At 39.3% G+C, this 12009-nt stretch overlaps 1 protein-coding gene across 1 annotated transcript; it reads right to left on the bottom strand.

Moving 5' to 3' along the window:
* Positions 1-1900: 1900 nt before the first annotated feature.
* Positions 1901-11752, bottom strand: LOC127648379 (protein FAM104A-like). Its single transcript, XM_052133039.1, has 3 exons — positions 11267-11752; positions 10931-11042; positions 1901-3387 (listed from the first exon to the last, which is right to left on the bottom strand). The coding sequence occupies exons 1-3, from the start codon at positions 11311-11313 to the stop codon at positions 3145-3147; spliced, it is 402 nt and encodes a 133-aa protein (XP_051988999.1). The 5' UTR covers positions 11314-11752; the 3' UTR covers positions 1901-3144.
* Positions 11753-12009: the final 257 nt, after the last annotated feature.

The following is a 12009-nucleotide window of genomic DNA, read 5'->3' as shown; positions in this document are numbered from 1 at the left end:
AGGGCCCCCCTCCACTGCTGCTCCTAGATGACGGCCCAGTCTACACCGTGCGTGAGATCCTGGACTCTCGACGTCGAAGAAGTCATCTCAAGTACATCATCGACTGGTAGGGGTACGACCCCGAGGAAAGATCTTGAATGCTCGGGATGACATCCTGGACCAGGCCCTGTTATCCAGCTTCCACACAGACCATGCCCGGCACCCTTCTCCTTGCGTGGATGGGACCAGCCTCGACATCGGGAGTTCTGGGCCTCTGGAGCGCCCGTGGAGAGGGGGTAATGTGACATCCACACCGGACTCCCCCTCTCACTCCACACTCCCCAGACTACTAATCACTCATACCTGATACCACTCCATCACGCAATCACCTCCCCTATATAAATAATCACCCCGCCACTCCATCCTTGTCTAGTCTGACTTACCTTCTTGCCTTGAGTACCTACGTGAAGCTACATTAGTGCCCTCAAACCCCTCGTCCTCGATATCTCATTAATAACATTTTGTTGATTTTTAACAAAATAAAGTTACATAGCGTAGCTTTAACTAACAAACACAAATCTGTCAAGAATTCATTTGTGAATCGTGTGTATTTATTTGTGGATTGCTTGCTGTGCATTTGTGAATTCTGGAACATTTCTTGTGCAAGAGCTGCGGGCAATCCAAAAATAGGTGGACTCCACCAATCGTCAACTCAAGCCAATCAGATAATGGCCACATTAATCTGACCAATTGTAGCACGTTCTATCTTCAAACAATCATGCTTTAACTATCAGGACGGGACCAGAGTCACAGCGCTCTCATGAGCATGGAATAAGGCACTTACAGATATACTCCAAGACCGCAAACTTTACAAAAAAAAAACAAAACCAGATGCCATCAGAAGAATACTGTGACTTAAGGTTCGTATCATTTTTCTCTGTTATAAACGTGTAGTGTCTTGTAATATTTCACAGCTGAAAATTGCCCATTTGTAGTGTCCTGATCCTTAGCTTTATAGATATCCTGGCTGACTGTATGAGTCTGCTATTTTAATTCTAACCAAGTTTCTTGATTGAAACTCGTAGCTACATAATGGAAAATGTATATATGTGTCATCAAAACCTTTACATGGTAGATTCAAACAGGCACACTACTAGACACAACAAAAATATCAGTAGTACAGATAGTTCCTTTATGAAACATATTAGATGATCTTAGGAGCAGTTTTATACCCTATATTACACAAGTGTACAAGATCTGCTATGGCACTAATTTGATTTCACATTATGTTCAGGTATGGAGAAAATGAATGGGATTTTTACATCCAGAAATAAATTATTGCACTCTATAGTAAGTTTATTTATTCAGGTTCATCATGCAAGTTAAAACACACAGGTATACTTAAGAACATCTAACTTTATTTAGAAATGTAGATGATCTAAATGTAAAAATGTAACGTACACCTTTCAATACAAAAAGATATAGTAAAATAAACTCCAGGGTCTGGATGGACTGATGTCTGGAGGGACAACCAGCTTCAGTGATGGCTGGGACGCAAGAGCAGATCCTGAAGAATTCAGTTATATTGTGTCAAAATAATAAGAAAAAAAGAAAACCCAGATTTACCCACTTCAGACTTCACCTTGTTACCATCAGCTTAGAGTCACTGATATATTGTATAGAGTGGCTGATTTACGCATTAACTTCAGGACTGCAAAGAGTTCACTAACCAGCTTGGCATGTTGGGGAACAGCCGTTTAATGCCCTAAATGTGCACAGCTGAACTGCAGTCTGGTCCACGTCTGATAATCATAATTATTGATATATATATATATATATATATATATATATGATATATCAGACTATGATTATCAGACTGCAGTTCAGCTGTGCACATTTAGGCATTAAACGTTGTTCCTCAACATATATATATAAAATATATATATATATATATATATATAAAAATAAATAAAATAAACATATCCCAATTGCAAAACCCCACTACACTATGTATCAGAATCTCACTAAATTTCAATATTTCACACCAAAATCAAAAGAAATAAACAAATGTATTGAATATTTTTATTTACATTACTGCAATATGAAGAAAAAAATAAACTTATATACGTCAACAAATATTTATTCAATACAAGTGAATCTCAATTGACAGCATTTGTGTAACAATGCTGATTATCACAAAACTTTAGACTCATCACTTCATTTCTATTAAAACAAAGCAAAAATCGAAGTTAGTGAGGCACTCACAATGGAAGTGTTTGGGATAAATTTTTGGCGGGTTTAAACAAAAATGTGAAGCTTATAATTTTATGAAAGTACTTAAATTTTTCTTTACACAGAAAAGGTTAGCAAGTGATTTTATCACACAAATCATGTTTATATGCATATTGTTTGTCTTTTGAAACAGTTTCTATTTTAACATTAAAAAATTTGACAAATTCTCTTCCATTGTAAGTGCGTCACTGGAACCAAGATTTTCCCTTTTAAGAAAAGGAGGGATGAGTTGAATTAATCTATTGTAATAATCAAAATTATGAACAAATGCAGTTGATTGAGTTTAACTTGTATTAAACCTGGAATATTCCTTGAGTATCTATATATTGTGGTAGTATTTCTTGAACTACCTTGATGTATTTCACAGTAATATGAATCAAATAAGGAATACAAAAATAAAATTAAAACAAAAGTAAAACTTCCAGATGCATTACAATAATCTGATTTTGGTGGGTAAATATGCCTAAATATCATGAAAATATCAGAATGGGTTCCATTTCTTTACCCAAATTTCAATTAATTATTTTTTTCTCTGTTTTGAATTTGGTGTGAAATGTAACCTGGACATGTTTTCATGAGATTCCCCCACTCATTCTTATTCCAGCTCTCAATGCAGTTTCTCAGTTTATTAGGAGGAAAAATACACACAGTATGAATATCCCAAAAGATTGCATCACAGTCAAGCTGTCATTGCTTACAATGAACATTTCAGAGCTCTATTAAGTCAATGAGTTTTCCCAGTATCAAGGCATATTTTCCATCCAAGCACATAACGTGAGCTCTCTGAGAAAGTAGGAGCAGGTCTGAATGAGGATGGCGATGGAGTTGTACCCGGTCTTCTAGGGGTTGGTACAGGAAGAGTGTCCCTGAAAGTCACCTGTGCTTGGACTGAGCTCGGCTCTGTAAGCTGTGGAAATGGGCCTCTCTCAGGACCCGGTTGATGTCCTGGTATGAGAGCAGGTCCACGGGGCCCGACTGCTTGGAGGCACTGATGGGACTGCAGGTGCCATGGCCAGAGTGGTGCCCAATGATGTCCAGTCCACAATTACTGCTGCTGCTGCTGCTGCTGCCAGCGGCGTGTTCTGGACTGCTGATGCCACTCTCACTGCTGGAAGACTGCAGAGGAACATAAGATCAGGCTAGCAACACAACATCAGAGCAGTGAAGTATTACAATTTAAAAAATTTGTTGGAGTGCAGGACACAAGTCTATATAATAGAAAAGGTCGAAGAATAATTAGCAATACTTCAGTCTGAGACTTATTTAATTATTGTATGATCTTTGAGTCCATTCAATGAAAATTAAGTTGAAAAACATTTAAATTGCATAGCTGAGTTAAGTCTACTTGCATCTAGTTACCTTAACTTACATAGTTAAGTTCAGTATATATAAACACCAAGTAAAGTGAACTTAATTACACAAGATTTGGAGACGCCATTACTCAATTGTTCAATTAAGGGAAAGAGTTAACCTTAGAAAGTTGATTTAAGTTTTCAGCATACCAACAGGTTAATAACCTCACTTAAATGCATCCTATATAGTATGTGACATTAATAAGCTAGATAAATTTAGATCCATAACATTAACGTAATATTGAAACTTAGATCTCCAAAATAGCTATTACTTCAATATATTCATTATATGCGATTATTTCAGGAGCTCAGGTTTTCAGGGCATTTTCTCATGTTGTTTCATCTTGTTAAATGTACAGTATTTATCTATAATATGTTTTATATATCATTTTAAGTAGATGCAATTGATAGGTTATAGTATTGCAATATTTTTCCTCATGATATTGTATCGATATTCAAGTGCCAAAAACCTATATTATATATTTTTTTTTTTTACAGCAGTCTCTTAGATGGCGCAGTTATTATGCTTTACCGCGGAGACAGAACGGAACTCCTTTGACTACCTCAACAATAAAAGTTGTTGACAGCATGATTGCATCCGAGACAATTCAAAATCCAACTCCATCTTTCAAATCCAGAGTTTGGTAAAAAAATTGTCAAAGATCTAGAAAAAGCATGGTTTATGTTGAACTAACATAAATTATTAATTTAAGTATTTAAGTACTATTAATGTAAGCCATATGACTCATGCATTATATTCAAAGTCTATTGAAGTCACACAAGAGTTTTGTGAATCGTAAAAAGATGTTGTTTTTTTTGCATTAGTTTTCTGAATTCCAATGAATGAGGCTGAAAAACAGTCAGTAACAAATTAAACATCACAATATATTGCAGTTTTGAAATCGCAATACAAAAAAAAAAAACGCAATCAAATAGTGTCATGACCTAGATCTCGATATAATATCACAGGGATCGGCAACCAATGGCATACATGCCAGCAAAGGCGAGAGAGTAGCAGCATTCCAATCTTATCCTTAAGATCACGCAGCGTGTTTTCATGAGCTGAATGGGAGGCTAAACAAAAAGTAAAAATGTGGCGAGACTCCAGTATACCTAACAGGCTCGTGCAAGCCATTCACGCATCACAAGCCGGCAGCGTTTCGCATTTTGTTAATTGCGCAAGTAAATGTGCCCGCTGTGCTTTGGTCAGGCTGCGCACATGACCGCCTACATTCCAAGTTTCATTTGTTTCTTTTCGTTTTCAGAACAATACATGTAATAAAAGGAAAACGCCACCATTAATCCTTGAGATTTCCAACCCAGCATTAACACCCTCCTTTAACCATAGTCACACTCAAAATTACATTAAACGATTAAGAGAAAATATGGGGGTTAAAATATTAATTAAACCTGGAAGTTTTAGGATTTTGCAAGTGTGAAAAACGTATCGTATCATATATATATATAAAAAAAAAAAACACAGTGGAAACGCATCATACGGGACTATCGAGGGGGGAAATCACCACGTATGGAGCACTGAGCCCAAGTACACAGGCTCACCTAAAAAGGGCATACCACGAGTACTGGGCCTGAGTATTACTCCTCCGCCGAGTTGGTCACCGAACAGTGCTTAAGAAATTAAAGAGGCGTCCAGTGTTCACCAATTATGGACAAGATAGCGCACATCACCTAGAAAGGGAAAAGGTGCTAATACAAGCGTCACACCCGACCGGCTGCCTGGCCCATCTGTTGTTACCTTGTAACATTTGGGTAACACAACTCCTTGGCCTGGTGAACCTGCAGGATGGCCATGACATGCAAGGTGGAGGCGGCCTGACCCGCTGCATTGTAAGCCTTCATCACGGACAACGAAGAACACTTAGAAGGGAGCCTTGGTCTGTTCCTCCAAGTGGCTGCGCCCTGCAAGCACAGGTGCACTGCCACGGCACGCTCGACCTGGGGAAGCTCGACATATCCCTTGGCTGCCCCGTGTCGAGTTAAGTCAGGGAGGACGAGCTCATGAAGCGTATATATACGCTTCATGAGCTCGTATACGGGTGGAGAAAGGCACCTTCCACAACTCAGAGCACCTCATGCACTTCTGGGAAGAGCCCAGAAACAAATCATCCAGCCTCAAAAGCTCAGGGCAGGGCAAAGGATTCCAATCAAGCCCGAGGTTTGCAGCCCCCGGGCAAGCACGGCTGCCAACTCAGCGTCCACTTTGTCCTGAGCGGGAGCTCAGTAGATTCGTCCGCTTACGAAAGCAGGAGCCCACCCTCTGATGCTGCGACTGACAGCTCATCCTTGTCACGAGCCCAGAGCAAGACATTAAACCAGTCCTGAGGTGGACTGCCTGCCTCGCTCATGAACTCTACCCGGCAGAATGAGCATGCTGGGCGATGGGAGGTCCGCGGGAAAGGAGCGGGCAGAGTAACTCCCATATCCACATCCAAATCACCCATGGTGCTTGCCGCCCGAGTTTCAATGCAGGATGGACCGGGTCGGGAAGCAGTCATGGTGTCTCTCTGCTTCACGGAGGAGGAAGAGAGCTGTGACCACAACGTTCTCATGGGCTTGTTCTCATAGTGAGAACATGACCCATCCAAAAAACGTTGCCCGGCGTGCTTCCTGGCCATCCGGTGGGGAGAGATAACAGCCAAACCCAGTAGCACAAAGGCAAAAGGACATCTTTAAGAAAACGCCAATCGTTTGTGCCAGCTCTTTAGAGAAAACATACTTTTTTTGAATGTACTTTTACACCAGTGGTCTCAGCCACCGAAGTACCCAGGGGAAGCGCAACATTTGACCGTGCAAGGGTGCCCGCTGATATGCGCTGTAATTCCAATGGCGAATAGCAAGGTGACGGGACAAACACAAGTTCTCTGCTCTGCAGAACAAGTCTGAAGGAGTGGTGCATCTACTCCTTTTATACCCATATGTCCGGCTTGCAAATTCCACTCACAAAGAGTGAACCCCTAGTGACTAGGGTTGCAGCGGTAAACCGGTATCATGGTATACCACGGTTTGAAAATTGATGGTTATCATACCATGTACATTTGCTAATCTACGGTATTGAGAAAAAAAAAACGCAACCGGACGGAGAATCTCATACGCGCGTGCGCATCTCCTTTATTCCTTTGTCTGCCTGTCAGACTCGTCAACTTGCGGCACACACACACGTGAAAATTTCTGAGAGAAGAGGGGGTCTGACATGTGTGTAGGTGTGTTAAAGCAGTGTTTCTCAACTGGTCTATTCGGACTGGGTCGCAGACAGCAGGGAAAGAGCAATGCCATGGTTCTCCCAATGAAGATATTTCAGCAGCCGCCCAAGTGATAGCCTATTTAGGACTGCCGACGCAGATTTAATGATTATCTCGCAAACAGCTAAAGCAAACATGGGCTGGATCAGGCCCTCCACATGGTTTAATGTGGCCCACGGCTCATTTATTGTAAAAGCGTTTTTATTTTTCATTGGATATTTCAGTTAACTTGTATTGGGACCTAAAGCATCTCCACAAGCGTTTAACATGCTCAGATAGGAGACGAAACTGCGCAAATTTGAAATATTCTGCCTAATGTTATAGTTATTTTGTGCAATCTGGCAACTATGCACGTCTCACTTTCCCCTTTGAACAAATTTAGTGATTTGTAGTGCAATATTCTGCTCAAGGAAAAGTGTTATATGGCTACTCTGTGTCCATTCTTGAGGCTGCTTGTAATGTTTGGTGCTACTAATTTTGCAAGTAAACCTTCTCAGTGATTAAATTAAATATAAAAGCAGATCTCGGCATCATTGACACTGATCATTGACAATGATTGACAATTGATCATTGACATGCGAGCAAAAGCAAGCCTTAGACGAATATGCAAATTAATTTTTTATTTGTGCAATTTAGAAACGTTGAAATCCCTTCGCACCTGTATGTTAATCTAACTCTTGTAGTAATCATTCATCATATTCATGTTATTCAGTTGTGTGCTGAAAGTCAATCCATCGAGTAGACCCGCATCATGACTCTTAGCATGTAAACGGGTAAAGTTTTAGAAAGAAAAAAAATAAGTAAACTCGCCCGCTTTGCGACAAACATTAAAAGTTCTATAAATTTCTTTTTTTTTTTTTTAAATTAAAACTGAATAATAAATTAAAACTGAATTAATAAATTAATAACAGAAGTAGAGATGGCAAAATAAATGTATAATCTCCACCTTTATTCAGTTTTTTAATTCCTGATAGAAAAGTATCTATCTTTGTAGAGCAATATAATACTTTAGGCAATTGCAGAATAGTCTCACAAGTCACAGATACACTTCAGAAAATTGAGTACACAATTATTTCTGGGCTTAAATGGTACAAAAACCAAATCAATGCAGAACATTGTATCTCAAAAGTAATACAATATGGCCCCTATGCACTACTTACAGCCCGATGTGGCCCCTTTACCAAAATAGTTAAAAAATATTAACACACACACACACACACACACACACACACACACACACACACACACCCTTTACAAATTTGTTTCAGGAGTAAAAGAAACCGTTATATCTTGACAAAATGTTATAGTTTCATATGAAATAATTTAAAAAGGTAGAATCTATTAGACCTCATTTTATATCAACAGTAGCAGTTTTAGTTAAAGTTTCAAGATGTGTTTCAGCTAGCATTTCTTTCATAAATATGTAAAATGTATTATTATTATTACTATTATTTAAGACTAGCACACTGACCTAACCATGGTAATGAGGAGCCTTTCCTTCTGTGTAATATGTGTGTAAATATGTAATATTAGGAAACAAATGAGATAATAATGGGCTAATTTAAGTAAATATGCCCTTCAATTTTTAAAAGGGGGGAGAGAAAACTTTGTCGCTTTTGTTGTTGACATCATCAACAAAAATAATGACACTTGATGTATGTCCTTGTACTGGAAAACCATGAACAAACTATACAACATAAAAGGAAATGCAACCCAGGATACATTATATACAGGTTAGGTTTAATCTATGGCAGGTCGACACTTGATGTCCAATGTAAAATCTATCCTGAAGCAAAACCAGTTGATGAACACGGAGTTAAAGGTACAGACAGGAGCAGTCGAGTAGACCCGCAGTACATGTTAATTATTAATAATCATAGGACATTACTTCAAAAGCTCACACAGCTGATGTTATTTTTCATTAAGTAGTTCATTTAACATGTAAACTAACATGCTTTAGTTATATAACATGTTATAGTTACATTATATTTTTTATCATGTTTATAATTCTGAAAGATTACTTATTTTTTCTATTTATTTATTAATTTTCAAAAGGGAGAGTCTTGTACAAGAGTGGACGCCACATCATTCTTAAGTGTAACACATACTTCAATAAAATAAATGGTTTCAAGTTTCAATTATAATAAAGTGTTTGCTCAAAAATAAATAAAATAACCCTTCTGTTTTCACTAATAATAGTAATTGTGTAATACCGTATACCGTGATATTTTCTGAGACGGTTATCATACCGTGAAAATCTCATACTGTTGCAACCCTACTAGTGACACTACATCGACACAACGTTGAGTGAGTGACAGACAGGGAAAGACTGCTCCTCTCTTGCAGTTGCTAGTGTGCTAGTTATTACATGATTACAATTAAATAATATGTGCATTGGCACAGCCATTGACCAGGAAAATAAAAAAAAGGCACTCCATGTCAAAAAGGTTGCTGACCCCTGTAACACATCACCAGTTTCCTTGTAATCTCCACCCCTAATTCTAAGGCAGTGCGTGTCCACAAAAGCTTTTTTTTTGCCACTGAAAATGACAGGCGCTCTTCTGAAAACGCCCAGCTGGGAGCACTTGAGAGTGCTTTGGAGATTTCAGCTGAGACTCTTTGGTTGCTATTATACGGAAAATCCACGGAAGTAATGTGTTGCAAGTTCCTAATTTCGGAAGACTACTTGCTCTGACCCTTGCTCTGGATGAAGGCAAGGCTGAAGCATTATTTTTCATATTAATATAGTGGTATGTCATCTTGTACAGACATGAATACCTCGAAACTAGCAAACTTCTCCATTGTTGTTCAGCTGCTGTGTCCCACTCATGCTTCGCTCGCGAATCACCTCCCGCGACCTCCCACCCACCACTTCTGTGACTCCCAAGGGATCACACAAGGCGGCAAGCAGAATTAATTTGAGGAAAACCTTGTGCTGGCAAACGCCCCGCGAGCCCCTCAATCTCCATATACTGCCTCTATGCAAATACAATAGGTTTGTGACGGTCTTCTGCAAGAGAGCACAACCTAGTCATGTTTGGCGGTGCTGATGCTGGGGATGATGATATGTCTCTCGCTGCATCAGGTGAGTGGCCAATGCGTGATGTGAAATAGGCCACTCTATTTGATGCTCGCAGTGTCTCCAGCTAGCCTTTTCAGTGGCTCTATAGATAGATTTGCTGAATGCTACATCAAGACTCAGCAACATCCATAGGCCATGAGACATTTTATACCAAAGCAGAGCAATACTTCATCACAACCGGCTCACTCCCGCTCGGTCTCGCTGTGGCCCAAACGAAGGCAGTGTGCACCATGCCAAGGGAAAAAAAATCCCTGCGCAGCAAAAGCGATCCTGACGAGTACAGTCCACGAAGCGGAACGCAGAGCTCGCCGTTCTTTCAGGACCGATCCAGAAGATAGAGAATAATGTCTTATGCATTAACATGCATACCTTGTCCTTGAATGCAATATTAAGAAATGGAAGTTACAAATGAAGCACAAAATAATTCATTATAGGAGCATTTTTCCCCAAGCCATTGTTCATTTCCCATCTCATATTTCATCTTAAGCATGCTCTTCACAACTTGGTTAACAAGTACAACACATTTTGAACAAAAGTCTATTAGGAGCTAAATAATCTGGTGTGGTGGAAGCAAGGCCACAACTTGGGACAGTTGCCATTTTTTAAAAATTGATAGAAATTATATTAAAGTATTGAAATATTTTTAATGTTTCACTCTTTGTTTAGATTATAATTTTAAACATGTAATAATTAGCATATTTATAATGAATTTTAATAGTTAAATATTGAAAGTCTGTGTCAGAGACAAGAATAATATAGTAAAATATACACATAAAAAGCATTTGAAAAGTACAGAAAATCAATGATAAAAGCATGGTAAAACATTTCCAATTCAGTACAAATGAGATCCTCAAGCAACAAAAAGAGAACAAATTTAAATCAACCCCTGGGACATGAAAGTGCCCGAAGTTGAATTAAAGGACAATCCTGATAATGAAGGATGTGTTGGTGACTGATGGTCTCACCTCAGACTCCCATGATTCTCTGGCAGTGTCAGTGATCTGGAGAGTTGAACTCAGTCTTTTGGCCGGAGGCATCTGAACATCTTCATCGTCACCTTCAGCGCGCTGACGCTTCCTGTAAAACATAATTAGAGGAGAAAAACGGTCAACAAACTATACTCACTAAAGTAGCATCATTGAGTGATCCTTTTCTTAACACTCACAGTCGTGTAGACCATCATATGATGTATACTCTTTTCTGTGTTAACTTTTAACTCGTGTGTAGTTATTGCAATAAATCCGATGAATATATAAATCTCTATCGATCTATCTTTAACAGTACAGACATTGACATCTCACCTGTTTTCTGTCAGCATAATGTCTCCTGAATAATAAAGATATTGCATGTGTTTTGCTCAACAGCCTGCTGTGTCATGCTACACTGCACACATCATCATCATCATCATCTTAACACCTCAACTAACAGCGAAACACCCATAATATACACATCCCTGTTCAAATGAGACCGCCTCTTTGAATTATAACTCAGAAAATGATCAATGTAAACAAATACAAGGCGACAGTGTTAGATTTCTCCTCGAGTAAGAAACAGTTTATCTCGAACTCAAACTGAACACCGGCTAGTCTCCGTCATAACTGCTAGCCGCCAAATTACGCGTTATATTCCACGGTTTGCACGCTGGATGCGTCTCACTGTCGTTCTTTCGTGAACAAAACGAATAAAACAGCGCTCTCCTTAAATATCTGTCGGTTATTATTATATTTGATGAGCCTGTACGACACAAAAATAAAACCACCGCAGCTGATGCTAGTTACTTGGCAGAGCGCAAGCGCGAAACTCCAGCTCATTAACATGAGGAAGCAGCGGGATTGGTTAATTTGGAGGTGACGTCACTTCCGATTTGCACAAGCCGTACCAGAACCAGTCAGCCAGAGCCCTTCTAAAGTGGAAACTGTTAGCGTAAAATGTAATTATGCGGCGCTCCCATTGAAATGGGCGTTACCTGGCGAGGAGACAAGAGTATTTTGAATGGGGAGATATTTCTGTACGCTGCATAAACTGCTTTTGTGAGGAAACAGCT

Source organism: Xyrauchen texanus, chromosome 8, assembly GCF_025860055.1.
Source record: "Xyrauchen texanus isolate HMW12.3.18 chromosome 8, RBS_HiC_50CHRs, whole genome shotgun sequence".
NCBI classification, from domain to species: domain Eukaryota; kingdom Metazoa; phylum Chordata; class Actinopteri; order Cypriniformes; family Catostomidae; genus Xyrauchen; species Xyrauchen texanus.
The sequence above is the reverse complement of the archived record's forward strand: the minus strand, read 5'-3'. Positions and strand labels throughout refer to the sequence as shown.

Excerpts from the sequence above, each read along its gene's own strand:
- LOC127648379 (XM_052133039.1), bottom strand. The coding sequence starts at position 11,313 with ATGCAATATCTTTATTATTCAGGAGACATTATGCTGACAGAAAACAG. Across the intron at positions 11,043-11,266 it reads ATTATGCTGACAGAAAACAG|GAAGCGTCAGCGCGCTGAAG; the intron begins GTGAGATGTCAA and ends TATGTTTTACAG. Across the intron at positions 3,388-10,930 it reads GAGAATCATGGGAGTCTGAG|TCTTCCAGCAGTGAGAGTGG; the intron begins GTGAGACCATCA and ends GTTCCTCTGCAG.